Below are 27,142 nucleotides of genomic sequence, written 5' to 3'. Positions count from 1 at the left end.
TGTTCCTAATACAAGTGTTGTCATATCCAAGCACCTCTGCTGTTAGTGTTGCCACCTTTTTCCTGTGACTTTTACATTGCCTTTTTATTATTTATGTCCCATACCATGAGTGGGAATGCTTCAGTGCAGCTGACAGCTGGTACTCCCCCCTCCCCCCCCAAAAAAAAACCAATGGAAAAGAATAACAACCAATTCTATATATAAAAAAATAGTTTGAAATAGTTCCAGTACTTACTTTTGCAGTAATGGATAAGGATATCCATTTAAAAAACGTGATGGAGAAAGTCTTCAGCAGGAGCTGACAAGACAATAGAGGGATGCATAAAGGGTAGGTGCCACCACACTAAAGGCTCCATTCAGACATGGTACAGAACAGATCTCCTGATAAGATGGTGTCTGCAAGAGGGCCCTGTCCTGCAGAACACAGTGAGCTCAATGCAAAAGTAAACTAAATGCATAAAGGTAAATTGACCCAAACCTTTTGTAATAAGGAGGTAAGAAAAAATGGTTGTAATGACTACTTTGTTTATAGATTACAAATATTTACTAAGCATATTTTTTTTAAGAGAAGAAACATTTCATGAAACTTTTCTCACCTTTTCTACTGCATGCAAAGAAAAGCTTCACCGCCTTTGCCTGTGAAGTTGCTGTTAAAGGTCCGGAAGCAGGTCTTATTGGCTACCCTAGAGAGCCATTTTGGTGTAGTGGCTACAATGTCAGACTAGAAATGGAGAGACCAAGGGTTCAAATCCCCCCCCCCCCGGTAGCCATAAAGCTCACTGGGTGACCTTGGGCTACCGACCTCCCAGGGTTTGTCCAGCAAAACAACCAGCAATTTTCAAGTGGCCATGGGGTGGAGGGCTGAGAACACCTGATCTGAACAATGGCTTACTTACTGTGACAGTGACTTACTGTGGATGAGCAGCCTGGTAGGGCATGCTGCTCAAGTAGCCCTTGCCGTGCTCCTACCTTTGCCAAACAGTTTCTAAAAGCAGCTACTGAAAGCTAGGACTAAATTTAAAGTGCTGAAGCTAACCCATCAAATAAAATATAAATTCTTCCTTCCTTATTCAGCTCCACTGGTTACCATTAATAGCCTAATGAATGCATTTTATTTCTCTCACGTCCTAGCTGCTTTGCATCTGTGTTCTCTGCCTGCTGCAATTACCTTCTATTTGCAATTTTTTTTTGTTTTGTTTTGTTTTGCTGGTAATAGCTGTCCTGTTATCTCATCCGGTTATTTCATGCAGTGAGTAAGGAAGTATGAGAAATGCTTAAATCAGAACCAGCCTTTCAAGCCTCATCAACCTTTAGAATTTTTTGAGTGCTATATACATATGTAGATAGGGGTGATCTGCTAGCCATTACAGGATATAGTTGGACTTCCAAATGGCTTTCAGCAAAGTTCCTTCCCAGCTGCTGAGTAAACATAGCAGCCAGGTGCTTTTATGGATTTGGAACTGGTTAAATAACTGGTAGCAGATGGTTTCCATAATGGAGTAAAGAAGGCAGTGGAGTTCCCCAAAGAGCTGGACTAGGACTGGTGGTCTTTTAGCGTTCATGAATAACCTGGAGTCAGGGATGAGAACCAAATTAGCTAAGGTTAAGGTTACATCAATATGAAGAGCTCCAGAAGGATCTCACAATACTGGCCTTGTTTACATGTCACAGTAAGTTGTGAACATGCAGGTGATTCCTACTTTGCTTCTCCCCAGCAGTCAAAAGAAGCCACAGTCCTTAGTGTTTGGTGTTAGGTGGGAACTGGGGATTGTAGAGAACCCAAGGTTTGGCTTTGGCTTTCCAGTTGTGGTTTGTTTGAGCAGTTTGTTGACCAGGTGCTGCTGACTGTTGATGGGCGACTTCAAGACTTCTCTTTACAGTTCCTAGTCTTGGACTGGACAGCCCTCTCACAGGGGACACCTTGAAAGAGACAATAGTTTTCTGACAGCCCCTCCAAACAGAGGATTGTAAAGTGTGATGCGTGGCCACTCTGAGCAGGAGCATAGGAGCCAAAGAAGAACCTGGCTGGATCAGGCCAAACAGGTCCAACATCCTGTTCTCACAGTGGTCAACCAGATGTCCATGGGAAGTTGGCAAGCAGGGCCTGAGTGCAACAGCAGTCTGCTGTTGTATGGCATTAACTGGCCCAATGCGTGAATGAGCAAGACAAAAGTATGTGCAATTCAACATAAGGAATTGCAAAACTATGGTAAAAGGAAGAGAAAAGACCATTCTATTACATTTACACTAGTGGAGTTTAAACTGGTTGTGAGTACCCAGAAAGAGAGCTATTTCTTACATCGGGGATGGGGAAGGGAATCTAGCTGTTGTACCAGATCCTTTTAACCCCAGCCTCATGTAGGCCAAGTCTGAAAGGCAGGAGGCTGCCTACCTGTCAATCACCTGACATTACAATGGCATTGGCTGACCACTTTAGGCCACACAGTTTTAAATCGAACCACATAAGGAAAATCACAGCACTCTGCAAGCTCTGACAATCAGCTGATCTTTGGTAACTTAAAGTCCCTTTTTAGCCCAGGTGCATCTTTACCTGCCCCACACCTGGCATAGAGAACAGGTCAGGTAGGGAGAGCTGGTGGGCATAACTAGGCCCATGGACTGGAAGTCCGCCCATCTGTACCATCTGAAAATGTTATTGTATGTTTGTATCACAGTCAGTGTGAATCTATGGGTTACTTTCTTTGTACTGCATCCCTGTCTTTAACAACAGTCTGTTACTCAGAAGAAAACCCTAAATTTCTGGCTGGATAGTTTATATATACAGTGGTACCTCAGGTTACATACGCTTCAGGTTACAGACTTCGCTAACCCAGAAATAGTACCTCGAGTTAAGAACTTTGCTTCAGGATGAGAACAGAAATCGTGCTCTGGCGGTGCAGCGGCCCCATTAGCTAAAGTGGTGCTTCAGGTTAAGAACAGTTTCAGGTTTAGAACGGACCTCCGTAACAAATTAAGTACTTAACTCGAGGTATCACTGTATAAGGTAGCAAACCCAGCAGCAATTGGCAACTTTGCAAGCAGCCACTTTAGCCCTGCTTTATGATGTGTGGACATTAAGAGGTGGTAATATTTCTTTCCATTCTGTGAAAATGTTTCAGATGCGTTCTCCTTTGCAAAATAGAGATAACAGGAAACTGCTGCATTAGTTCAGCAGCACCCCCATGCTCTTTGTTTTTTAATACATATGGAGCAGCCATTACCCTCTCTCTAGCGCGAGGCTTGCAGACTTGTAGTGTGTGGCTTCTTTCAAAATGCAATGGAGGTAATTTAACATCTTTCAGGGTTAATTGAAGCTAATTCTTTTTTAACTGTCTGGAGGTGAAGTTATTAGTTTATTTGGAGTAAAATGCACTCTAGGTAAAGTAGCAGTGGTCCTGGAGTCCCAGAAGTATTCGAGATGCATGTAGATAGTTGGGGTGGCTGTTCCAATTGGAAACACTTCCCTTTGGGGGGGGGGGTTTGGGAGTGGGATGGGGGTGGGGAAGAGAGGTGCCTTTTTTCATGTGAGAGGTGTGTGTAAACTGACTAGTGTAAAACTAAGACATAAGATGCCATTTCTTAATTGAAACACTAAGAATGTGGGTCAATTCTGTTATTAAAGAATGTTGCAGTCTTTTTAATTAACTGGGCCTCTTGTCAGGTAGGCAGAAAAGTATGTTTAAAAAAAGCACAGTCATTCTCCTTTCTTGTTTGTTCAGATCGATAGTAATGGCACTGTAAACCTTTTTAGCATGTTTAAAAACTATAGGGCATAACTCTTGCTGCTTTTATGCTGCAGTTGATGGAGACTTTTGTGTAATGTGGAAGTTTGTCTATTCCTTTACCAGTAGAATGTATGCATAAAAGAATCCCCACCTAAAGGCTTCTGACTCTTAAAAAGTAATGTAATCAGAAGACATTCACCAGGTACAACTTCTCCAGGCATGTAGATTAATACTTACTATGTGTTCAGATGAAGCTATTGTTAAAGTCATGCAAGCAGGAACCAATTAAAAAAAAAGCAACTGTAAATATGTGACAACAGCATTTCCTAAATACAAACTACTAAACTGTCCTTGAAACACTTGCTCTTTAAATTTATGGAAAGTAAACCGAATGGGATAGCAAGGGCTACCTACCAAATGCTGGTGTTAAAATATTCCCTAATCATGCTAGCAATGAGTAAGCGTTCTTAGCAAATACCTGGCCATATTCTTGGAACATAGGTTCTCAGCTCCAAACTGATTAGGCCAGCTGCAAAAAACCCATAAAAAAAAGAAAAGAGGCAGAAAACTTGTTCATTTCAGAAGTATAAGCCAGTTGCACCCATTTATCTTCGACATGCATTTGGTGTGGGGAGGAGGACTTATCTGCTGGCTCCTGTTCCCATTTGTGCTCCTGTGTTGAGAATATTCCAAGGATGTTTGAAGAAGGCACTTTAGTTATTTTGCAAAGAGAATAATATTTTAGCACATGGCTGACAATTCAGTCTCAGAAGCAGCAGGGTTCCTAAGCCACTGCACAAAGGTAAGGACATGAATTTAACCATTTTTTTTCGGATAGAGACAGTAAATAAGAAGCTGGAACTCGAACAGAGCCGCAGAAGCACTACAATATCATTTAAAAGTATTTCCTACGGAGAACAATAGCAGTGAAGCTTCTATATATATTTTCTCTTATCCTATGAATAATTCCAGGCTTTGTTTGAGCTAGAGTTCAGCAGCCTGTTCTCCAGAACCTATTTACACTGCTAGGGTTAGCCCTGAAATATGCAGTAGAAAGTGCCTTTGAGAATATGCAGAGTCCTTTTCTTTTGTCACCTAATGCCTACCAGCAGTCCTTCTTTGTATTTATGGATACAGGCATAAGTCAGGCAGCTTAACTCCAGGAACTCTTGTGTTGGAAATTAGCACCAAACAAGCCTTATCATATGAACTCAGTAGACTTAAAAGCAACAATACCTCACCACCTGTTGCTATAGAAAGGTTGAATTTCTTTAGGTAGTAATTCCCCAGGTGGCTAGTTGTGTGTGAATAGATGAGCACAAAAGGCAATGTGTTCACCTGCAGAAACAATGAATACTTCATCAAACCCAAAGCATTTGCTCTTCAGCGGTGAATTTGGCTAGTTGTAATTTTAATATCCTGCTGCATTAAACACTTGACAGTCAGGATTGCACACACTCACAACAGTCTTTTTTCTCAATGAGGGATCTGAATAACACAACAGGAAGCTAGTTAGCCCTTGAATGTTTGATTTCTCCTAAAGAAGCCTGCCAATTCACACACACACCCCATCTAGCAAAACATCATAATAAAAAACAACAACCATTGAATTTCATGAGGGCAGAAAGTCCAACAGGGCTTGCAACCAAGCAAATCTACATAGGATTGCAGCCAGAAGTGGTATTAGAAGCATCCTGCATGTTTGTTTTCCCCAGGACAATTGATTATTAATAATTCTCATTGCATACCCTCTAACATTTCTCTGATGAAAATAGGGACATCCTATTCAATAATAATAAGTTTATTATTTATAACCCACCCATCTGACTGGGTTGCCCCAGCCACTCTAGGCAGCTTCCAACATATATAAAAACACAACAAAACATTAAACATTTAAAAACTTCCTTATGCAGGTGTCTCTATCAGATGTCTTCTAAAGGTTGTATAGTTACTTATCTCCTTGGCTCAGGGGTCGCTTAACTCTATACCCTCTGATGACAATAGGGATCTCCTGCCATGCCCTGCAACATTTCTCCAATTAAAATAGGGATGTCCTAAGGAAAAGCGGGACATTCTGGGATCAAATCAGAAATTGGGACGTCTTCTGTAAATCTGGGACTGTCGCTGGAAAATAGGGACACCTGGAGCATCTGTTTTACAGTGCTAATTAATAAACTTGGAAGTATGAGGCACTTTCCAGTGATGGAACAGTGTCATGTGTGTATCTCAGACTTAGAAATGCAAAATTTTAAGCAACTGACCCAAAATACATTTGCCCCCTCAAGCGCATCTTCCAGTTCTTTTCCCCACCTATATATCCTTAGCAATAAATTCAAGCCTTTGGGTTGAATTGGGTATGAATAGAAGAATAATTGGTCTCGGGCCTATTAAGGTAGCATTGGCCTTATTCAATGTAAACAAAACCAGAAAAACAGGGGTACAAATAATTCAACAAGCTCTACCTCTTAATGCCAGCTTTTGAGACCTGAAATGTATCTACAGCTTGTGGTACCCTAACTACAGTGGAACTGTGGAATGCTTTGGATGGTGGGATCTCTCAGCCAATGGTTTCCCTGTCCTCTTTCTAGCTAGGGCTGGCGGGGGTTGTAGTTCAACAAAATCTGACGATCCATACTGGCTATAGATGCTTACCTGGGAGCAAGTCCCACTGAATTCAGCAGGACTTTCTTGTGCATACATAGAATGGATTACACTGTGAAAGAACTGTAACTTAAGTCAACTGATTGTGATGTAATAATGGAACAGCTGAGCTGATCAGTGTCAGTAAAACTTGCTAATGAGAGCATGTTTCTGTCACCCTAAAACTGCCCACTTTTACAGCCTGTTTTAACGTTGCTCAAGTAGTGAGGGCTACTACAGAACTGTTCTTTGCTGCTAGGGGCGTGCAACTCAACACCTGCGTGGGATCCCTTGTTGCCTTCCTTCTGTGGCCAGGTGAATTGTTAAATGCAAGGTTGTACGAGATTCTTCTTAAGTTGTGTTACGATCCAAAAGGGACAAACTATGCCCAGTTGTTTGCATGCAGGAGCTCACAGGATCAATCTCTCGCATCTTCAGTTAAAAGGATCAGGTAGCAGGTAATGGGGGGAAATTCTGCTTGAGACTCTGGATATCTGCTGCCAGTCAGAGTAGTCAGTATTGGCTTAGAATGAAGGAAGATCACTATTTTTGTAGCAAAGCATGTTTCAAAGCCTATACTATACTATATCTTGATAGCAACATACAGTGGTGCCTCGCAAGACGAAAAGAATTCGTTCCACGAGTCTTTTTGTCTTACGATGTTTTTCGTCTTGCGAAGCACGGTCCGTCGCAACTGCGCCTCTTCAAGCGGCTTTAAAGAAAAGCGCAAGACGTTTTCATCTTGCAAAGCAAGCCCATAGGGAAATTCGTCTAGCGAAGCAACGCAAAACCGAAAAACCCTTTCGTCTAGCGAGTTTTTCATCTTGCGAGGCATTCGTCTTGCGGGGCACCACTGTAGTCAGTAGGAAAGGCACCTGAAATGTACTGTGACAAATAGGTCACTTGTTTGCTAATTCTACTTGCTGTCACACTGGCTGCAATTAAAAAGATACAATTAGTCGTACTGGATCATTATGCATGTATTATTACTGAATCCTCCATTTGTTCTGTTGGATTATGGATAGAGAGTTGTTGGACCTTTCCACACTTACCATTTAGAGTAGAGCAGTTGCTGTTTTTTCAGATTTTTTGGCATGCTGCCACACAACTAAGGCATTATTCAGCTAGTATTCCAGAATAATGTACTCAAAAAAGCCCACTTTTTCTTCTACCACAAAAAAATGACTTATGTGAAGGATGCAGAATGGATCCTCAAGTTTTTCCTTTGTGAGGCGTGTGTACAGTCATCATCCTGGTTTCTGTGTGGAAGGGGATGGGAGCTCTTTTGTGTCTCCCTGATTACTGTATACCTGGTTTCCCACAGGCATCTGGCTGGCCACTGTGAGAACAGTGTATTGGTCTTGAAGGGCAATTGACCTGGTCCAGCAGGATCCTCTTATGTTCTTAACTGATAGTGGAGAGACACACAGCAGAGTTTCCCCCAGGGATCTGAATGATAGGAATATGCTCATCTGAAGGACAACCTTCACTAGCCTTAAGGTCTCAACGACTGATGAGAGCGATTCCAGGGACTGGGTGGCTCCCCTTTTATGGAATACCCTCCCCAGGGGTTTGCATGAAGCCCCCTCCTGAGAGTTTTTAGAAGAGCCCTAGGATGCGGGTGGCACTGTGGGTTAAACCACAGAGCCTAGGACTTGCCGATCAGAAGGTCGGCGGTTCAAATCCCCATGACGGGGTGAGCTCCCGTTGTTTGGTCCCTGCTCCTGCCAACCTAGCAGTTCGAAAGCACCTCAAAGTGCAAGTAGATAATAGGTACCGCTTCGGTGGGAAGGTAAACGGCGTTTCCGTGAGCTGCTCTGGTTCACCAGAAGTGGCTTAGTCATGCTGGCCACATGACCCGGAAGCTGTACGCCGGATCCCTCGGCCAATAAAGCGAGATGAGCGCCGCAACCCCAGAGTCGGTCACGACTGGACCTAATGGTCAGGGGTCCCTTTACCTTTAAGAACGTTTTTATTCTAATCTGATTTAGGTTAATTGATTTTATGGCACTGTGGATTGATGATGAGGGCTTTAATAACTCCCTGTTATTTTAATGAGACTTAATGTTGTTGTTGGCTGTTTTAGTGTTTTGTAACTTCACTGTGCTATTTTATTGTAAACCAGGGGGCAAGCCTTGGTTACAGTTCTTGGTTTGTCTGGAGAGAGGGCCAAGTTCAGCAGCAGAGGAGGAGCAAAGCAGCCACCACCTCTTCTCTGGGAGCTCACATGTTTGCTTGTTTGTGCCAAACCATCGTTTGCTAGTTTGTGCTAAACCATAGTTTTACATGTGAATCAGGCTTCTTGGGAAGTTAAGGATTCCCATTGGAGAGGAGAGGAGAGAGCATGGCACCCAATAATACATCTCATGATTATTGAGAGCTTCTGGCACATAATATTATGTTTGCGCCAGGCATGTGAAGGATAAAGATAACCAAGTTTCCTTTCTCCTCAAGAGGCTTATCATAGAATTGTAGAGTTATAAGGGAGCCCAAGGGCCATCTAGTCCAGCCCCCTGCAATGCAGGAATTATCTGGATTGCAGTCAGTGATGAGGACAGAATAGTTTAAAATTCCCAAAGATCTCATATGTAACAAAGTTGTTTTCTGTTTTAATCTCCTTTTCAAATTACAACAGCTCTTGTTTAGTCATTTTGACCTGTTAATAACTAGTTTCCATAGTTACTTTTTAATATAGTTATACAATATGAGTGATGCTGCAAGATGTAGAAGAGGTGTTTCTGTGGTTACACTGAACATTAATTTACACCTCCTGCTTTAACTAAGTGTACCTAAAGAAAAGAAAAGAAAAGAAAAGAGAAAAAAAATGCTTGATTACAATGCAATAAAGGGAGATTCCAGACAATGATTGGTGGATGAAACTTTTGGATGTTTTACAAGAGTTTTACTTCCTGAGTTCCAAACATTCAGTTGAAGATTTGTTCAACCGGCAGCAAGTACAGCAGATACAAAAGAAAATCAGGCTTGATTCATACTGCTGAAACCTCTTTCTGACCCAGTCTCTAGGCCTGTGGCCTGTGTAATACACTGGGCACTTTGGGTTTTCTAAATTGTGTGTGTTTGCATTTGTATTTGTCAAGTGCCTGACATTCCTACTCCCTGATTTTGCATGCCCCCACAGACAGACATTGAATTGAATGGTTTGCTCAGTTACTATATGTAGATTTCTGATTTAACTCTGGCTTGAAAGAGCTTCCAGCTAGGAAGGACTTATACCTTGCATGCTGAAGCTCCCAGTTTCAATTCCTAGCATATTTGGTTAAATGGATTGGGAGCAGGACTAGGAAAGACCTCTAGTGTGGAACCTGTGGCTTTTCGATTCCAACTCCCATTAGTCCCAGCCACCAAGGTCAATGATCAGGGATGATGGGAGTTGTAGTCCATGAATTCCTGAAGGTCCATGAGTCTCCTCTGTGCTGCCTTAAGGCTTTGCAGGATCACAGCCAGAGGAGACAGTCATATGGGGCAGCTGTTTGATTTGGTGGCAGCTTCTTAAGTTCATTCAGCTTGTTGTGTCAGACTTGCCCTAACACAGTGCCTTCTCATGGGAGAAAAACCTTGTCTGAAATATTGGAGAGCTGTGTGGCCAGTCATTGTAGACAATGTGTGAGATGGCCAATGGCCTGACTCTGTATAAGGCATCTTTGTTGGTTCCTATGATATGCTGACAGGGCTTTTGCTTACATTGCTTTACAGCCTAAGGCAGGAATAGGGGAGCTTGGCATGCAAGCAATTTCCACAACTTTATCATTTCCCCCCTTATTAGTTGAAGAGGTGTTTTCCTATTGGAATCCTAGTTCTAAACAAATTCATTTTAGCGGAATCTGTCTCCAAGCAAGCAATTTTAGGGCCGCACCCCACCTTCCTTAAGTAGGCAGATAATTCATGTTCCAATCCTATGGAGCCAAGGGCAGCCTTTTTAGTTCTGTGTTGCAGGATTTGCCCTTGGTTGGCGTGCAGGGATTCACAGTATGGTGGATTTTCCAGACGGGAGCAGTGATTTCAGGACATCTGTCCCAAGGGAGAACTGGGCGTAGGAAAGAGGCACTCATGCCCAGCCTTTCAGGGACTTGGAGAGGGTGGAGCTTCCATTGTTCTTTTGAATCTTAGTAAGAGTGGAGTGATGTTGGCTGGCTCCTCAGAACGGCATCTCCCATGCTGTTGCTATTGGTGCTTTGTTAGGGAATGAGGTAGCTCTGAGTCAAAGGATATGTTGGTGTGTGGGAATCTTGAAAGCCCTGTTTGGACCAAGTAAGTAGCTGCATTTTATTTCGTTCAGGGTGTTGCGGAGATGTGCGGGTTGCGAAGAGGAACATGCTGCACATGAATGCCAAACCCTCTGCACTGCAAGAATTTTTTAAAAAAACTAATCTCAGTTGCTAAAGGAGGAGGGGAGTAACATAAAAACGGGGAAGAGGGCAAAGTCCTTTTAGTTTTCCCCTTGGAGGATAAAACTTTTGATCTCTGAAACATTGTTAATCCCTTCTTGGAGTTGCTGGTACAAAAATCTTACCTCAGAAAGCGCTCTGTGTTAGTATTTAGCACTGTGTGCCAAGGACGCACTTTGAAACAAACACTTGGGAGGATGGGAATCTTTCTATTGGGTGATATTTAGTGCAGAAAACCCTGAAAGCCTATTGAAGTGCTATGATATGTCACACATTGGCTGCTCAGTGTTCTCTGTAAGGAAGAGGATGTAGTCTATACATGAAGATCCTAAGATTTGCAAGTATGAAAAGTAAGTGGTGTGTATATACGTTTTACTAATTTAACAGGATGCAAATAGATTGCCTGGTGCATATGACCCTGTTTTGAAAATTTTGGGGTTGATTGAATGAAAAATAACTCTGAATGTTATGTTAACGACATCTCTGTTTCCCGGCAACATGCCAGGAGAGCTGTACGTATATAAAGGAGAGACGCTGAGAGCAAACCCAAATTATAACAATAGAGTAGAGCAAATAATTGAATGAGCAATCCTAGCAGCAGCAGAATACTTTTACTATAATAGCTTTTTGGATTTAAAAAAATCAAATTAGCATAACTGTCTACGTGTGTTTTGTGTATCTATGTTTGTGCTCCTATGTATTTGTCATCTTTCCAACGATGAAGAGATTATGTTAAGATAGTGGCATTGGTGTTACCAGTAACCCAAGATTTTGCTAATTGGATATTTACTCTTTACTCAGCAAAGTGGCATCAGACTGCAGCTTCTAAGTATTTGAAAAGCTTATGTTGCAGATGAACATTTCAGCAAACAGAGGGCTTTTGGCCCTGACCCCTTAGTCTTAGATATTTTGGAGGCAATAAACACTTTGTTTCCTAAGCTCTAATCAACTGAAACATGAATGAACAAAGGACACTGCAGACTGGGGCAGCTTTTTCATGCTTCTGCAGCTATGTGGACTTTGACTTATTGTGCACCACAAAAAAGCACTGAAGCTTGAGTTGGAAATATGTGGCAGTATTTAAAAAAAAAATTATTTGACCTTAGGGGGCAATTCTTTCTAAATAAGATGCTAGTTAAATTTGCCAGTTCCACATTGCCCTGAAAAGCACCAGTTTGCAATGGTAAAAGTTGGAGTCAGTACATTTTTCTTCTTCAGATGGCTGCAAAGGGAAATTGAGACTGAGATGCAAAGTTGGAAGTTCATATGGTGTAAAAATCCAACTTCAGTTTCATTACCCCTTTAGAGTGGCAGTGGATACTGCCAGTCAGAGGAAGACATTTTTTGAAAGGATACCTTCCTACTGATGGTTTTTATTTCATCGTAATTTAGCAGTGTGTAAAGGAAAGTTCTTGAGACTTGCTGATTCTTTTTGCAGTTGTTTCCCATCTCTTTTGGCTTCTGCTCAATGCAGTGAGAAGATGGGTGCATTTATATGTCAAGCTGCTGTTCCCAGGGTTCCCAAGAGCATATTATGAGACAGGATGGCAGACTGCACTGTTTAGATAAACTGCTTCCCAATCATTGCCTCCTTCACTTGACTTTGAATTATAGGCTGCTTTGGGAGCCAACAATGTAGTGGAACCCCCCCCCATTCCCCCAAAGTAGATTTTATTTAACTTCATATATCCTGCCTGCTCTTAATAGGTGTAGGAACCATCTGGCGGTGTTAGTAGGTTGTTGCATATCACAAATCTATGAGCAGTCTTATTGAATGTGAACTATAACCTAATTTTAGGTCCCATTTATTTTAGTGGTAGAGGCCTGAGCACATGCTTACTTCTCCCATTAAAATAAATGAGATTTAAAGGTGCTCCCATTGAAATAAATGAGATTTAAGAGTGTGCTTGAGATTGGAAGTAACGTTTACTTGGATGGAATGTCCACCAAGTCAGTGGAACACTTGGAGTATGTTTAGAATTGGGATGCAAGTTAATGGTGACATTCCATGTGAGGTATTGCAGTGTTCTCTTGCGCAGCCCAGCGCAACATTTGCTTGAAGGTAACGTGCATGGATTTCAATTGGAAATTGCTTTGGATAAATATGTTTAGGCTTGCACTCTTCAATATAATCATAAAGGTATTTTGGATTGTAGTAGGAAATATAGGATTGCAGAGGAGCTATAGGAAGACCCACATGGCAATATGCTACATAGCATCATCAGCATATAGGCCACAGGTGATGAACCTTCTTTAGCTAGAGGACCACATTGCCTTGTGGGAAACCTTCTGAAGGCTGGATGCCAGGGGTGGCTGGAGTCAGAGGCAAAAGTGAGTGCAGCAATGGGTGTGGCTCTTACAGTAGGCTGTATTCCAGTCACACACGAGTTGGAAGCTGGCCACTGTGAGAACTGGGTACTAGACTAGATGGACCTAGATGATCTAGCAGGCTTTTATGTTCACACATTCTCTCTCTCTCTCTCATCCACACCCACCTCTCCATTATTACATTTCAGCCAGGCAAAAGCACTCAAGGAAGAGATGAAGCTGGGCCAATGAGAAGTGTTTTAGACTAGGAGAGTCCTGACAACTGGACAGAGCTGGAGGGTTGCATTCAGCCTCCAGGGCTGAGGTTCCCCACCCTGATTCAGGGAATTTAATTATGCATTAATGTTTACAGGAATACAAATTCCACAAGGGAGCCATCTTTTGAACAGGGCTGCCTTAAGATGTCTTCTGAATGTCAGGTAGTTGTTTATCGCTTTGACATCTGATGGGAGGGCGTTCCACAGGGCGGGCGCCACTACCGAGAAGGTCCTCTGCCTGGTTCCCTGTAGCTTCGCTTCTCGCAATGAGGGAACCACCAGAAGGCCCTCGGCGCTGGACCTCAGTGTCCGGGCAGAACGATTGGGGTGGAGACGCTCCTTCAGGTATACTGGACCGAGGCCGTTTAGGGCTTTAAAGGTCAGCACCAGCACTTTGAATTGTGCTCGGAAACGTAATGGGAGCCAATGTAGGTCTTTCAAGACCAGTGTTATGTGGTCTCGGCGGCTGCCCCCAGTCACCAGTCTAGCTGCCGCGTTCTGGATTAGTTGTAGTTTCCGAGTCACCTTCAAAGGTAGCCCCACGTAGAGCGCATTGCAGTAGTCCAAGCGGGAGATAACTAGAGCATGCACCACTCTGGCGAGACAGTCCGCAGGCAGGTAGGGTCTCAGCCTGCGTACCAGGTGGAGTTGGTAGACAGCTGCCCTGGATTATAACAAGCCAATAGATGGCACTGTGAAGAATTGTAATAGCCTGATCTCACTTTGTATTCAGTCTGAGTACGGGAAGTCCTCAGATGTACTGCTGCACACTCTGCATTTGTGGTGTTGTGTGGGAAAGTGTGATTCCCATTTCTAGAAGATAAATGTAAAAAAAACACATGAGCAGTTGTCTAATTCAATATATTTTTATTTGGATGAGAATATAGAGGGGAGGTTTATCTGATTTGCAGATGACACAAAGCTGGGAGGGATGGCTAACACTATAGAAGACAAAAATCAAGATTCAAAATTACACAGGTGTGCTGGAGCTGGTGTTTTGTTTTTTGTTTAAATTGCTGTTATTTTTTACCTATGCCATTTTAAACTGTGATATTAATGCTGTATTCTTAGTTTTAGATTTTGATTTATGTGGAAATTGTTTTCCATTTGGTTGTGTATTTTTTGATGTGGTTTATTTATTGTTCATGACATTTGTAATTATGTAAATCTTGTCATGTTGTAAGCCACCTTGAGCATTGTTTTTAGCTGTGGAAAGGCAGCATACAAATAAAAAATGATGATGATGATGATGATACTGCAATCTTAGGCCACTTTGGCAGGAACACAGTGTTCACATCATGAGAAGTACAGTGGTACCTCGGGTTAAGTACTTAATTCGTTCCAGAGGTCCTTAACCTGAAGCACCACTTTAGCTAATGGGGCCTCCTGCTGCCACTGCGCTGCCAGAGCACGATTTCTGTTCTTATCCTGAAGCAAAGTTCTTAACCTGAAGCACTATTTCTGGGTTAGTGGAGTCTGTAACCTGAAGCATATGTAACCTGAAGCGTATGTAACCCGAGGTACCACTGTAATAACTTTGCACTATTCTGCCTTGGTTAATCCATATCTTCAGAACTGTGTTCAGGGGTGCCACATTTTAAGAATGGCCATAGACCATTTGGAGCATGTCCAGGGGAGAGAAACAAGGGTGCTAATGGGCTAAAAATCAAGTTCTGTGAAGAACAGTTGAAAGGTCTGGGTGCATTCAGCCTGGAGTAGAGTGGAGACATTACATTGGTCTTCAAATATCTGAAGGTCTGTCATGCAGAAGACAGAGCAGACTTTTTCTCTGTTGTTCTGGAGGACTGGATTAGAACCAATGGGTGGAAACAGCAGGGAAGCAAACTTGCCTATGTGTTAAGAGAAACATCATAACAGTATTTGACAGTGGAACAGACTGCTTTGAAATGTGATGAGCTCTTCTTAGCTGGAGCTTGCTGCTGTGCTGCTGTCCAGCTTGAAGGCTTCCCACAGGCATCTGGTTGCAAGAAGATGATGCTGGACTAGGAGGGCCATTGGCTGGTCCATCTTGCTCACCATTTGTTCTCATGTTCAGAGGCCAGACAGCCACCTGTCAGTTGCATCTGCATCAAAGTAGGGAAGGGATGGGGGAACTCTGTTCAAGGCATTGTTGTCACCTGGTGTCATTACGATTATGACTAGGTGATTGACAGGTAGGCTGCCTCATCCACCTGCCCAATTTGGGCCTTAGGGAGACAGGATCTTGGCCCAGCAGTCTGAAAATATTTCCCAAGCCCGTTGTATGCAGTAGCATATAGAATAGACACCAGATTCTGGCTGAGTGTGCCGTTTGTGTTTGTATGTGGAAAATGGGACCTGCGAGTCTTGCAAAGCTGCCTTACCTCTACTAAGAGTAGAAGATTATATCCGGGGTAGGCACCTAAGGCCCGTGGGCCGGATGCAGCCCAATCGCCTTTTCAATCCGGCCCACGGATGGTCCGGGAATCAGCGTGTTTTTACATGAGTAGAATGTGTCCTTTTCTGGGTTATTTGTGGGGCCTGCCTGGTGTTTTTACATGAGTAGAATGCGTGCTTTTATTTAAAATGCATCTCTGAGTTATTTGTGGGACATAGAAATTCGTTCATTCCCCCCCCCAAAAAAAGTCTGGCCCCCCACATGGTCTGAGGGACGATGGACCGACCCACAGCTGAAAAAGGTTGCTGACCCCTGGATTATATAATGGCAGCATATCATCAAATTTTTGAGGGTGGAAAAGAGGCTGAAACTTTCCAATGGCAATTCTGTTCCAGTTCTGTCTGTCAGAATTGGCTGCACCTACCCCATTCACTAAAGCAAACCTGTAATGAAACCCACCCACCCCACTTTCTTGCCTATTTTAAAAGGGCATTTTACTCAGTGTCCTGAGTACAGTATTCATTGGGGAAAGAAGTTCCATTAATTAGTTTCACCTTGCCAGCTATGGATGTCTGGTGCAAGATGGTATCACGGTCACTACGACTGTGCAGAAAGTGAGTAGCTGCATGGTCAGCAGGCATGCACAGTCTCTTGTGCTGTGAAGTAGCCTCTGGGCCCTGAGAGGCCAAACAATACCTGTGTTCCTTTATCCAAGTGTCTGGTGGCCCCCATTTTGATGAAGATTGTGGACTACAACACCTATGTGTGCCTGGATGCAGCTTGCTAGTTTGGTGGGGGTCTCTGACTCTTAATGGTCAGCGTTAGGGTGAGGCACACTAGCTTTGTTATTTTCTGTTCTGTACTTGAGTACTGTTAGTCCTTTATCTTTTTACTGGTAATAGGTTCTTATGCTTATGCGTCTAACCTCCTTAATAAAGTATTGCATTTATCCTGGTGTGGTTTCTTGAAGTAAGCCTGACTCTAAATCTGGTACCTGGCTGCTTGGTGCTCCTGAATAATTTGTTTGTTTGGGGCTCAAGAGATAGAGAGTGAGTAGACAGTTTGGCGCTTGTCTCTGTGAATCCCAAGGATGTCCAGAAACAGCCTGGGGGCACTAACAGGGATGATGGCTGTACTACTTGGCAGGGTTGGTTTTCACCCTGGTTATTCAATATCCCATTAAAACTCAGGAGATTGGCATCCAGGGTTTGGGTAGAACATTCCTTGGGGGTGGGGGCATTAGCAGGTTTGAGTATTCATTCTCCCCATTTCTTTCTTTACAAAACCTAATTTCTCCTATCTCACCTGTTGGATGCTGCTGCTCTCTGCTAGCTTGACTCAGAGGGAGTTATTTTTGTGCTGTAAGTATTGGGCCATGTCCCAAAATGGGGCTGCAGACTCCAGGCCGACTCAGGACAGGGTCATTGTCAAGCTGCTCTTAGACAGAAAAAATAAAGATTAACCTTTTAATGTGTTGTCCTAGTCAGAATATCTGTGAGCCACAGAAATGAAGAAATCAGATTTGAATTGGAGGGAATAGCAGTACAAGTAGTTTAGAAGTATTGATTTTAAAAATATATTCCAAAGGTGGGAAGAAAGAATTCCAGGTTTGTTTGCTTTTAATATAAACACTTGTTTTTATTCTATACCTAATCTCCTCGGTTTATTGACAGCATTCCACTACGGAGTTTTCTCCTCTTACTTGTGTGCACAGCTCCCTTTATTTATTAAATTCTGGTCAAAATATGTCTTCATATGGCTCCATGTATGAATCTATTAGCCCATGCAATTGATCGACCTTGGCTTCATTTGCCCAAGTGTTTCATTACTGACTCATCAGAATGAAAAAGATGGGAGATAATCATAGGTGCTGAACTATTCAAAGTATCAAATGGCAAAAAAAAAAAAAAGAATCTGAATTCTTATTTAATTCAGTGGCAGATATACCTAGGATGTTTGCTATTCTCCCCTCCCAACTGGCACCACACTGGAATATTTCCTCCCTCCCCAACAATTTTAAGGAGTGTGTGGTAAACTAACTGTTCTTGAGGTTAAGCACGTAAGGAGAGCCCTGCTGAATTGGACCAAAGGCTAATCTAGTTCATCCTAGCAACTGTTATTCAGAGGCGCATTGCCTCTGCCCCTGGAGGTAGTGACTTAGTAGCCACCCTTTTCTACCAGGGACGTGCCAGCAAGAGATAGTTACCAAGAAGTTACCACCTCAGGGGGATGTTGGATACTAAACTGTAAAATGTAAGCTTTGCTGAATTAATTAAGCAGAGTCTACAATAAATAACTGGCACAGCAAAACAGAAATGTAATATTGAGCAGTGTAATAGTCACTTTTGTTGCAAAAAAAAGGAAGAGTTAAACTTGCTGCTGCTTGGAAGAGGAAGTGCTTAGCAGTACACACATAATAATACTGCAATAATATCAGTCATGAAGAGATGATTGTTTGTGTGCCTGCCCATCAGTTCTATTTTTGAAGCTAATCTCTCTAAGGTACCTACTAACAGTAGCACCTGTGTGTCTCCTGGCACCAAATTGAATAGGAAACAGAAAGCAATTGCTTAAACTGTAATTTAGGCAGTGTGATGATGTTCATGGCTAAGTAATTGTTGATCACTGAACATACTGATATAGTGCTATTGATTGTACACATGGCAATTTACGAAGAACAGGTCTGACAGGTCCCTTACCCAACAATCTGCAAAAGAGAAAGCCACAACAAGAAGTAAAAACTCTGGAAGTGGGGACAGATAGAGGCGGAGGTAAACAGAATAAGAAGAATGGGCTTATTTTAGCCTCACATACTTATAGGAGATAATTGGGGCAAGGATGTTGTTCTAAATGCTTCATGAAACAGAGGAGGAACTGAGGAGTGATTTGATGGAGGTGAGGAGGAAGGTGTCTCAGAAGCCATTCTGAGAGGCATAACAATCAGCAAGTGAGAAAGGGCAGAGTCATTTTAAGAAACAGGAGGGTGGTGGAATACAGTATTAATATTTTGATATACTCTTATCATTTCAGGTGTGAATGGGATGGTTGGTAACCTACTCCTTATTATACATTGTGAACTTGGGTTCTGATCTCAAGGTACAAAATAGGATGCCTATGCGTTTCCCCTTTAAAACACTTGGAAGTAGCAACTGGAAAAGGATTGCTTCATCTTCATGTATTTGGGAAGAAGCTGCTGTGTGTGTGTGTGTGTGTGTGTGTGTGTGTGTGTGTGTGTGTGTGTTTGTAACTTTGTAGCCAACATGTATCATCCTTCTTTTGAATTCTTTTATACTCAGAGATTTCTCATGCTGCTTCTTCTAAATGTGGCTTTAAACCATTTAGTTCATGGTGAAGGAAATACTCATCCACAGACTGTGCTTGGCAATCCTGAACAAGTTGATTCAGATTTCGGCCCTTAGTTCCTAGCTTAGGATTCTGCCAGCACTGGATTTAGTGACCTCCTCATTATTCTGCTGCATATTCGGCATGAAATAAATATTGCAGTTGTGCATTTGAAACAGATTTGAAAGCCACAAAATGAGGGGGAAAGAGATGGATGCACAGCCCAATTGCCACTGGATTTGGAATGCATTTTCCCCACTATCAAACTGCATGCTTGAACTATCAAAACCCATGTTACCTGAGGAACCTGGCCAATTCACATTTCAGAATGCTTTGCTGTTGTTTGCAAGCAAACTTCTTATTGTCACAGTTGTAACAGATATCTTCAAGTGTGATTACAGGATGTATCCTAAACAGTTCATCTCAAAAGCATCGCTGCGGGTGTCTCTGAATACAAGGCGATGCTGTCATGGCAACAGGGTGTTACTTAGCAAGCATTCCACTTTGTTCAGGCAACAGGGGAAGGGTTTTGAATTTAGAAGAGAGTTACACACACTCACACAGTTGAAGCTGCCAGAGAGTACCTGGCTGCAAATGGGGAGGCATCGAAAGGGATCTGATTTTGGAATCTGTTAGAGGAAGGGATATGAAAGGAACCTTGCATTAGGCAGCAGTGATGAGAGGAAGCTATGAGGGGAAAACCTCGCAGGGGGACAGAAGGTAAGAGACAAAGAGGCTGAGGGCAGCACAGACACATGAAAAGCAATGAAGTGGATGCAGAGATCATTGTGTGAAGTTGATACAAAGGGAAGCAGTAGAAGTCGAAGAATGTAAGAAGATATGGTGGGAAGCAAGGTTGGGGGAGATATTTGATTCAGTAGGCATTGAAAGCTGAATCTATCAAGTTCACACATTCTAAAATAATACGTGAACTGAAACACAGGGCTCCTTTGAAATGTGCATTTATCTGAATTTTGCAATACAGTTCTCCAACCCAACAATGTTTGTATGTCTTAGGGGGAAGTGCATAAAAATGAATGCAAAACATAGATTATATCAGGGGAAATTGCTTGAAAAAATATGTACATTGGTCAAAACTGCATATAAAAATGTGTTTATCGTGAGAAATTTGCAGTAAAATCCTGATGTGTTTTCAATTGCTAATTGCTTCAAAATGTGGAGAACTGAATTTGAATGTGGAAAAATAAGAACCGAAATTGGCAGAGCCTTCCATCCTTGGCTGGAAGACTAGGGGGCTTATTTGGGCTCATTGAGGTGTTGACATTTGTATGACCCACTAGGTTAAAGGCCATGCTGAATCTCTAAAAGGTGCAACTTCACCAAACCTTTCCTCACACACTAGGCTCCTCATATATGCCAGGCTTATAAGAGCAAACAGCTAGGAAGGACCTTTAATAGTGCAAAACAAAATTATATTTTAAAGCTGCCGTGGCTGGGGGATTCTTTAAAAACACTGCCACTATCATCACCACCAACATCAACAGGCCACAGAATTTGTCAGTTTCCAAGATAAGGTCATATTCATGCTGTGCAACCTTTTGGCTTTCGTTGTAGAGTGTTTCCAGCACGAGAAACATCTCCTTTCAGTAAAAGAGCAAACAGACTTTCCACCAACACTCTTCTGCCCTGTGTAGTCATTCTCTTCCCACTGGATGCAATGCTTTGTTTCCACACCTACTAAAGCAGAATTGGGGAAAGAGAGCCATCACAGTAGGAGGGAAATTGTTACTCACACTGGATAAATCTTGTACGTGCAGAATAGCTGGAAATATTTAGAGAAGTGCCTCACCCTCCCTTGTTCTGATCCTTCTCTGTAATGGCCAAAACAAAATGCTTGTTTCTCCTACCCATGATCGTAGTGCATGTAGTAGGGGGAGACTGAAAGTTCTTTTTTTGGATGCTGCAGAAAAGCATGAGGGACTGACAGTATAAGCCACTCAGATTCACTATTATTGTAAAACAAAGGCCTTAGTGACCTCTCCGGAGTAATTTGTGGTAGTTTTATCTTGTGACCCACTGCCTCTGGCCAATGCCGTTCCTCTGCGAGCCATGGCCCTGATTCTAACTGCCTACCTGACACATCTCCTTTTGGGGGAAATAGAGCATCCAAAATGCCAGTCATGGCACGCCATTTATCAGGTAGTTTGGTCTGATCATCAGTAGGCTATTTCCTCTCTTTGTCCAAGGACTGGTCCCAGTCTACCAGAAGTTACCAGTGCAACCAAAGAAGACTTCAGGTCTAGGTCTAGGAGTTGCTGGGTCCATGGTAGGGAGGGGCTTGAATAAGGTTGCGTCCTTATTCTTTTAAAGAACTCTGTGAAGTAAAGAGTACTGGATATCCTGTTTCATACCCTAATGTGAATCCTAGAAGACTTCCACATTCTCCTTAAAATTCAGAGAAGTTTTTAGTGTTTGATGTCATATTGTGTTTTAATTTGTTGGAAGCCACCCAGAGTGGCTGGGGTAACCCAGTCAGATTATTAGTAAGGGCTTGAGAAATTTGTAGCACTTCTTGAACAGATATCACACTTGACTGTTGAGGGGACTCCTTAGATAGTGAAATAGTTTCTCCTGCTCCACATCTGAGATCACTCATCTCCACACTTCACTCAGCGGTCCTGTTGAAGTATGAAAATGAATGCATTGTGGGGAGGAGCCAGTAGCTGGTCTCACCCTTGGTTGTTTGTGCAGAGGCCTGCACCTGAACAATACTGGCAGGGTAAGTTGTGCATAGGGAGCCTACAGGCATTTGGTTTCATCCACATGAGTTGTATGCCAAGGAGTGCTATCGAATCAGGAGTAGCCATAGTTTAATAGTAGAACGCATGCTGTGTGTACAGAATGCCCCAGGTTCAATTCAGGACATATACAGTTTAAAAAGGATGAACTAGCCTTTTTAATGGGAAAAGGCCCTCGAGAGCTGCTGCATCAGATTATATTGGGTTAGATCAGTGTTTCCCAAACGTTTTTGGGCAACGGCACACCTGTGTACTAAAAAAAAATCTCGCGGCACACCACCATTAAAGCCCCGCCCCGTGACGTCAGCGCGCAGCGTCACGCCGGGAGGGACGCACAAAAGTGAACGTTTTTTCCCTCGGCAGCTCCTCTCAGCTGCGCTCAATCCGCCTCCGCGCAGGCTGAGGGAGGGAGGGAGGGGCGCGTGTGACCCGTCTCTGCTGGGAGACCAAACCCAGCGAGGCAGAGTCGCGCGGAGGCGCCCAGGCAGCGCTGCCGGCTGCGAGGAGGAGCGCCAGGCAGCAGCAGGAGGCGCGGCCTCTCCTCGCCGCCCGACTCGCCCGCCTCTCTCCAGGCATCTCGCGGCACACCAGCCGGTGTCTCACGGCACACTCGTGTGCCGGGGAACACCGGTTGGGAAACACTGGGTTAGATAACTCTGTGTCAGGCAGGTTCATATATACCACGTTCACACACTGTTTTCCATGTAAACACCTGCACAGGGCTAAAGCATAGGAGCTGTAACGTCAGACCACACTTGAGCCATCATTACATCAATGTAGGTGGTTTTATAGCACCCTCTCTTGCTTGCTGAATGTAGTAATTTCTGTTTTCTATAGATGTTGCAGTGCTTATTCAGTGGGAGCTGTTGGGAGGAAGGGAAAGGAGAATGTTAGCCGCTTTGAGACTCCTTCGGGTAGTGATAAAGCAGGATATCAAATCCAAACTCTTCTTCTTCTAGAGATCCAGTAGTGATGCTAATGAAAGGCCTGGATGTAGAACAAAATAAGCTGATAGGTGACAAGAAAAGTTCAGGAAAGGATTAATTATCACACACTCTTAGGGCTTTATTTTTTAAAAAAATTATGTATGTATGTATGTATGTTTGTATGTATTGAATTTATATACTGCCCTATACCCATTGGTCTCAGGGTGGATCACGGAATAAATGCACATCCTGAAGCAACCAATAACTAATTGTGTGGTTTACGGTGTGATAGCTCAGTCAATAGAGCATGAGACTCTTAATCTCAAGGTTGTGCGTTCGAGTCCTCTGGTGGGCGACAGATTCCTGCATTTCACAGGGTTGGACCTTGTGGTCCATTCCAACTCTACAGTTCTATGATTCTATATGGTGATAAATCTGCGGCAATGAAAATTAAATGCTTTACCAGAGCAATAATAACAATGCATAGAATTTACTTTAACCCAAATCTACTTAGAGAAAATAGGAATCATAATTGTCTAAATCAGTGCTGCTAAATGGTACTGAGTCACTGCTTCAAAGCAGGCAAATTGCACAAATATTGGCTTGGATCCTAAAATATATGGACATAATGAAATTAAAGGAAGGAAAGTTTCCAGTTTCTTCCTGCCCCTTGCAGTGGTTACACCCACAACTCATGTTGACTGTCTATTCTCCTTTCCTTGTTCCATTCAGCTTCTGGGTCTTTCATGTCAGCTGTAAGCTAGATGAGCTGCATGGTGTTTTATCACTGTTATATGATCTGCTAATCTGATCCTTCCATTTCTACAGTTTGCAAATCTCGTAAATTCCAGCCCTGCCACTATTGCCAGCCCAAACCTATGGAGAAATTATTATCACTTATAATATTAACAAGCTGGATTATGAAGGTTATTGTTTACAAAGCCCTCTCACCTTTTAATAAACGTGGTATGACTGTTGTGTCTCAGCACAGTCGGCCACCATGCCAGGATGCTCTGCTCTGGGTCCAATGGCTGGCAGGGATCATCATAGCCGCCTCTGCAAGCCATTGAGTTTTAATTGAGCCTGCCCACAAACTTTTTACATCAGCAGTGGACTTACTGGGCCTGGGTATGCAAGTTTAAATTGCAACCTCCTCCTCCTCCTCCTCCTTCTTCTATTAAATTTGTATACTGCCCTATACTCACAGGTCTCAGAACAGGATAAAATCACAATATAAAAACAAAAAAATACATAATCAAAATAAAAACAGGTTCCTTAAAGGAACTTGAGCCTAGTTTTATAAAAAGCAGATGTGATACAACCCTACTTCTAGCTTGTACCACTTTTGATACATGCTATTTTGCTGTTTGTCATTTTGTTTTGTAAAGATGCCTTGAATTGCCTTTAGTGAGAGAAGGCATCTAATAAATTTAATTATTTATTATTGATAATAATAGATAGCTAGTGGGTGTGCACATGCCTGAATATTTCCTGAATGGAAAAAGATAACACATGAACATGGAAAACTAGTACATCAGAAAAAAAGACAATGGTTGTTTTTTCTGTGCGCAGATATTCCTGCCCCCTCCCATGAAATAGCATTCAGGCATGAGAGTTCCCACAGGCAGCCTGAAAGTATGCAACCCAGAAACTGGGTTGCTACCACACATGTTGTGAGAACATAATCTGCAGTTCTCATACTTCCCCAACTCCTCTAATAGCTTCCTATCTTGTACTTCAGAATGCTATGCACAAAGCTAGAATGAATTCCTGACTTCTACGCTTGATTATTTACAAACCATTACACAGAGGGATAAAGCCAAAGAGCTTGGAAAATTTCCAAACAAACAAAACGGAACATTGTGAGCTTAATGAGAGAGAGAGAGAGAGAGAGAGAGAGAGAGAGAGAGAGCAAGAGACAGACAGACAGACAGACAGACAGACAGACAGAGAAATAGCTACACCCTCTCTTCAAAGATATTCAGAACTCTCCTTGTGGCTGGCAATGCCGTTGGATAATTATCTCTGTTCCATCACTGAACATGAAACCAATGACCCACTGGAGCGATTTGTCATTTCTGAAACTGTCTTTCTGGGAGCTGGCCTGGCCTTGCCTTCGCTGAAGGGACAAGCGTAGGTGAGCTTGTGGTTGCTGCAGGATGAGCTAGTGGGTTTATGTTGGGTGCATTTTAATTGTGTGTCCTCTCAGCAAAGTACTACTGTGGCAAAGTACTACTGTGAAATAGATTTGCTGCGGCAGTAGCAGCCCTGTGTCCTGTAGCTCTCTGGAAAGCTATTGTAGTCTATTGGACCTGAAGTGATGGCTGTAGTTTGCCTAATGCCACCTGAGTTTTGCTATATACCAGCATATCACTCACTGCACCAAAAACAATAAGCACCCTATGTTCTGATGTCTGTTGGCAGAAATTAAATTAAGCTACAGCTTTATGTTAAAAAAATGGTTTCTTATAAATTCTTCAAGGGTGCTCAAAGTGGAGGCAAGTAAACAAGCAGGTTTTAAGCATTCTCAAAGATGTACACTGAAAGTGTTATGGCTTTAGTTCTGGTCTAAATTTTCTGTTAAGGGTTTTCATAACTGAGGGATTTGCTGCTTCTCACAGAAGCAACACTTGCTTTTGTTTTCAACATGCTGTGATGTCATGTCATCATGAGGTTGTTATTGGGGCTTAATGATATTTGAAATGAAATCCATAAGTAAGCACAGAGCCCTTCTCTTGCTGGAAGCAGCTTTTGTGGGGGCATTTTCAGTTGTTGTTTTCTTAATAAGACTATAGTTATAGGAGAGGCGTAGCAACCATGAGTTGGTTGATATTTTACTTTGGCCACAGAAAGTGGCACCCTAGTTGCAAGTGTCCCATTTCATCCCCCCACCCCACCCCGGAAATATTATGAAGCAAAATGCACTATGGGTTGGTGTCAAGGCCCAATCTGAGTCAGTGCTGGCCGGGGCTGGCACAAGACCCTTGGCTGCTGAGGTAAAGGAGAAGATGGTCCTTGACATCTGAAGGGAAGGCGTTCCACATGGAGGGCATCACTGAGAAGGCCTTCTGCCTGGTTCCCTGTAACTTCATTTCTCGTGCTGAAGGAACCAGCAGAAGATCCTTGGAGGAGGACCTCCATGTCTGGGCTGAACGATAGAGGTGGAGATGCTCCTTCAGGTATACTGGGCTGAGGTCGTTTAGGGCTTCAAAGGTCAGCACCAACACTTTGAATTGTTCTCGGAAATGTACTGGGAGCCTGTGAAGATCCTTTAAGATTGGTGTTGTATGGTCCTAAAAAATCCCACCTTTAGGGTCCTCTGTCTTTTGACCCTGCTGTGAACTAATTCATTGTTTCTCCATTGGGTTCTGCAGAAGTTGCCATTTCAATCTTTGAAAAGATGCAAGCGCAAGAGATCCTCAGGAACCTGCGGCTTCCAGAGTTTGAAGACTTCAGTCAGTTTTTCCGAAGTTTGCCGGCTGCTACCTTGGTTGGCATTGGTGCCTTTGCAGCTGTTGTTGCTTACTGGTTGGCCAGCCGGCCAAAAGCAGTGAAACCACCATGTGACCTCCTGATGCAATCAGAAGAAGTTGAGGTGAGTCTTTATGCTCTTTACAAAGAACAAGAGTTGGACTTTATGAAAAGTTGTTGCTGTTCTTGCTGCACTTTTTTCATTAGTAGGCAGCATGGCTCTTACATCATTGATTTTTTACAATATTCATAGGCAGCAATCTTAAATGTTGTGACAGTACAATTGATTTTAACAGAATGGTTTGTCCAAAGCTGTTTTTGAGTTTTCCTCTGGATACTAATATATCAGAACAAACTTAGTATGGCCTGCTTGTCTGCAGATTACTGCCACGTGCGCCTCTCAACCACATATTTGTTTTTGCAGCAAAGATGCCTTAATCCAAATAATTACTGAATATTTCATTAGCTTGGTATTACTTTGATATCTTATTTTTAAAAATATGTTTGTTTGTGATGAACAAGCACTTTCAAGAAAGCACTTGCTGGACTGAATTCCAGTTCTGTGGAGCAATGTGTTTTTTTGTGCTGACCTTCACCGAAAATGATAAAACATGGGATATCTAGCTGCCTAAATATTAATGAAATATTTACATGTTTGTTTTCTGAAAAATTAATGATGCAATACAGTCCCCTTGCCATTGTTCTTGTTTGTAACATGCTTTTAATCCTTGGAGACATATTTGTAAAAGCCTAGACAAAGCAAGGTAATTATACTATTGAGATTTGTGTTATGGTACTCAAAAACCCCTCATTATTATTTTATTTTTAAAGTCCATACAAAAACTTACCTATAGTAATTGTGCACTCTAATCCTTTATGCTTTTGGGGTTACTTAGTGTTATCCAAATATA

The 27,142-nt window shown here is 42.6% G+C and overlaps 1 protein-coding gene and 1 long non-coding RNA gene across 14 annotated transcripts in view; one reads left to right on the top strand and one right to left on the bottom strand.

The window, feature by feature from the left end:
- The window catches only part of ACSL6 (acyl-CoA synthetase long chain family member 6), a 79,441-nt gene that overhangs the window by 15,242 nt on the left and 37,057 nt on the right, over positions 1-27,142 (top strand). For 6 of the 10 annotated variants that reach the window (XM_081185560.1, XM_081185566.1, XM_081185565.1 and 3 more), the window contains one exon: positions 26,135-26,355. In XM_081185560.1, the coding sequence (XP_081041686.1) occupies positions 26,135-26,355 (221 nt within the window). Of the gene's footprint in view, positions 1-6,677; positions 6,700-10,520; positions 10,635-10,722; positions 11,122-26,134; positions 26,356-27,142 lie in introns of those variants that run through there. The other 4 variants (XM_081185564.1, XM_081185561.1, XM_081185568.1 and 1 more) reach the window with 4 other exon arrangements.
- Positions 1,292-6,431, bottom strand: LOC308582500. Of its 4 annotated transcripts, none has more exons than XR_014005706.1 (4): positions 6,378-6,431; positions 4,962-5,063; positions 4,140-4,398; positions 1,292-1,920 (listed from the first exon to the last, which is right to left on the bottom strand). It is a non-coding gene; the product is annotated as an uncharacterized lncRNA (long non-coding RNA). The 4 variants fall into 4 exon arrangements; XR_014005707.1 differs by having other exon boundaries at positions 4,204-4,398; XR_014005708.1 differs by having other exon boundaries at positions 4,140-4,254.

Source organism: Podarcis bocagei (genome assembly GCF_964188305.1).
Source record: "Podarcis bocagei genome assembly, chromosome: 2".
NCBI lineage: Eukaryota > Metazoa > Chordata > Lepidosauria > Squamata > Lacertidae > Podarcis > Podarcis bocagei.
This window is presented reverse-complemented; position numbering and strand designations above follow the sequence as displayed.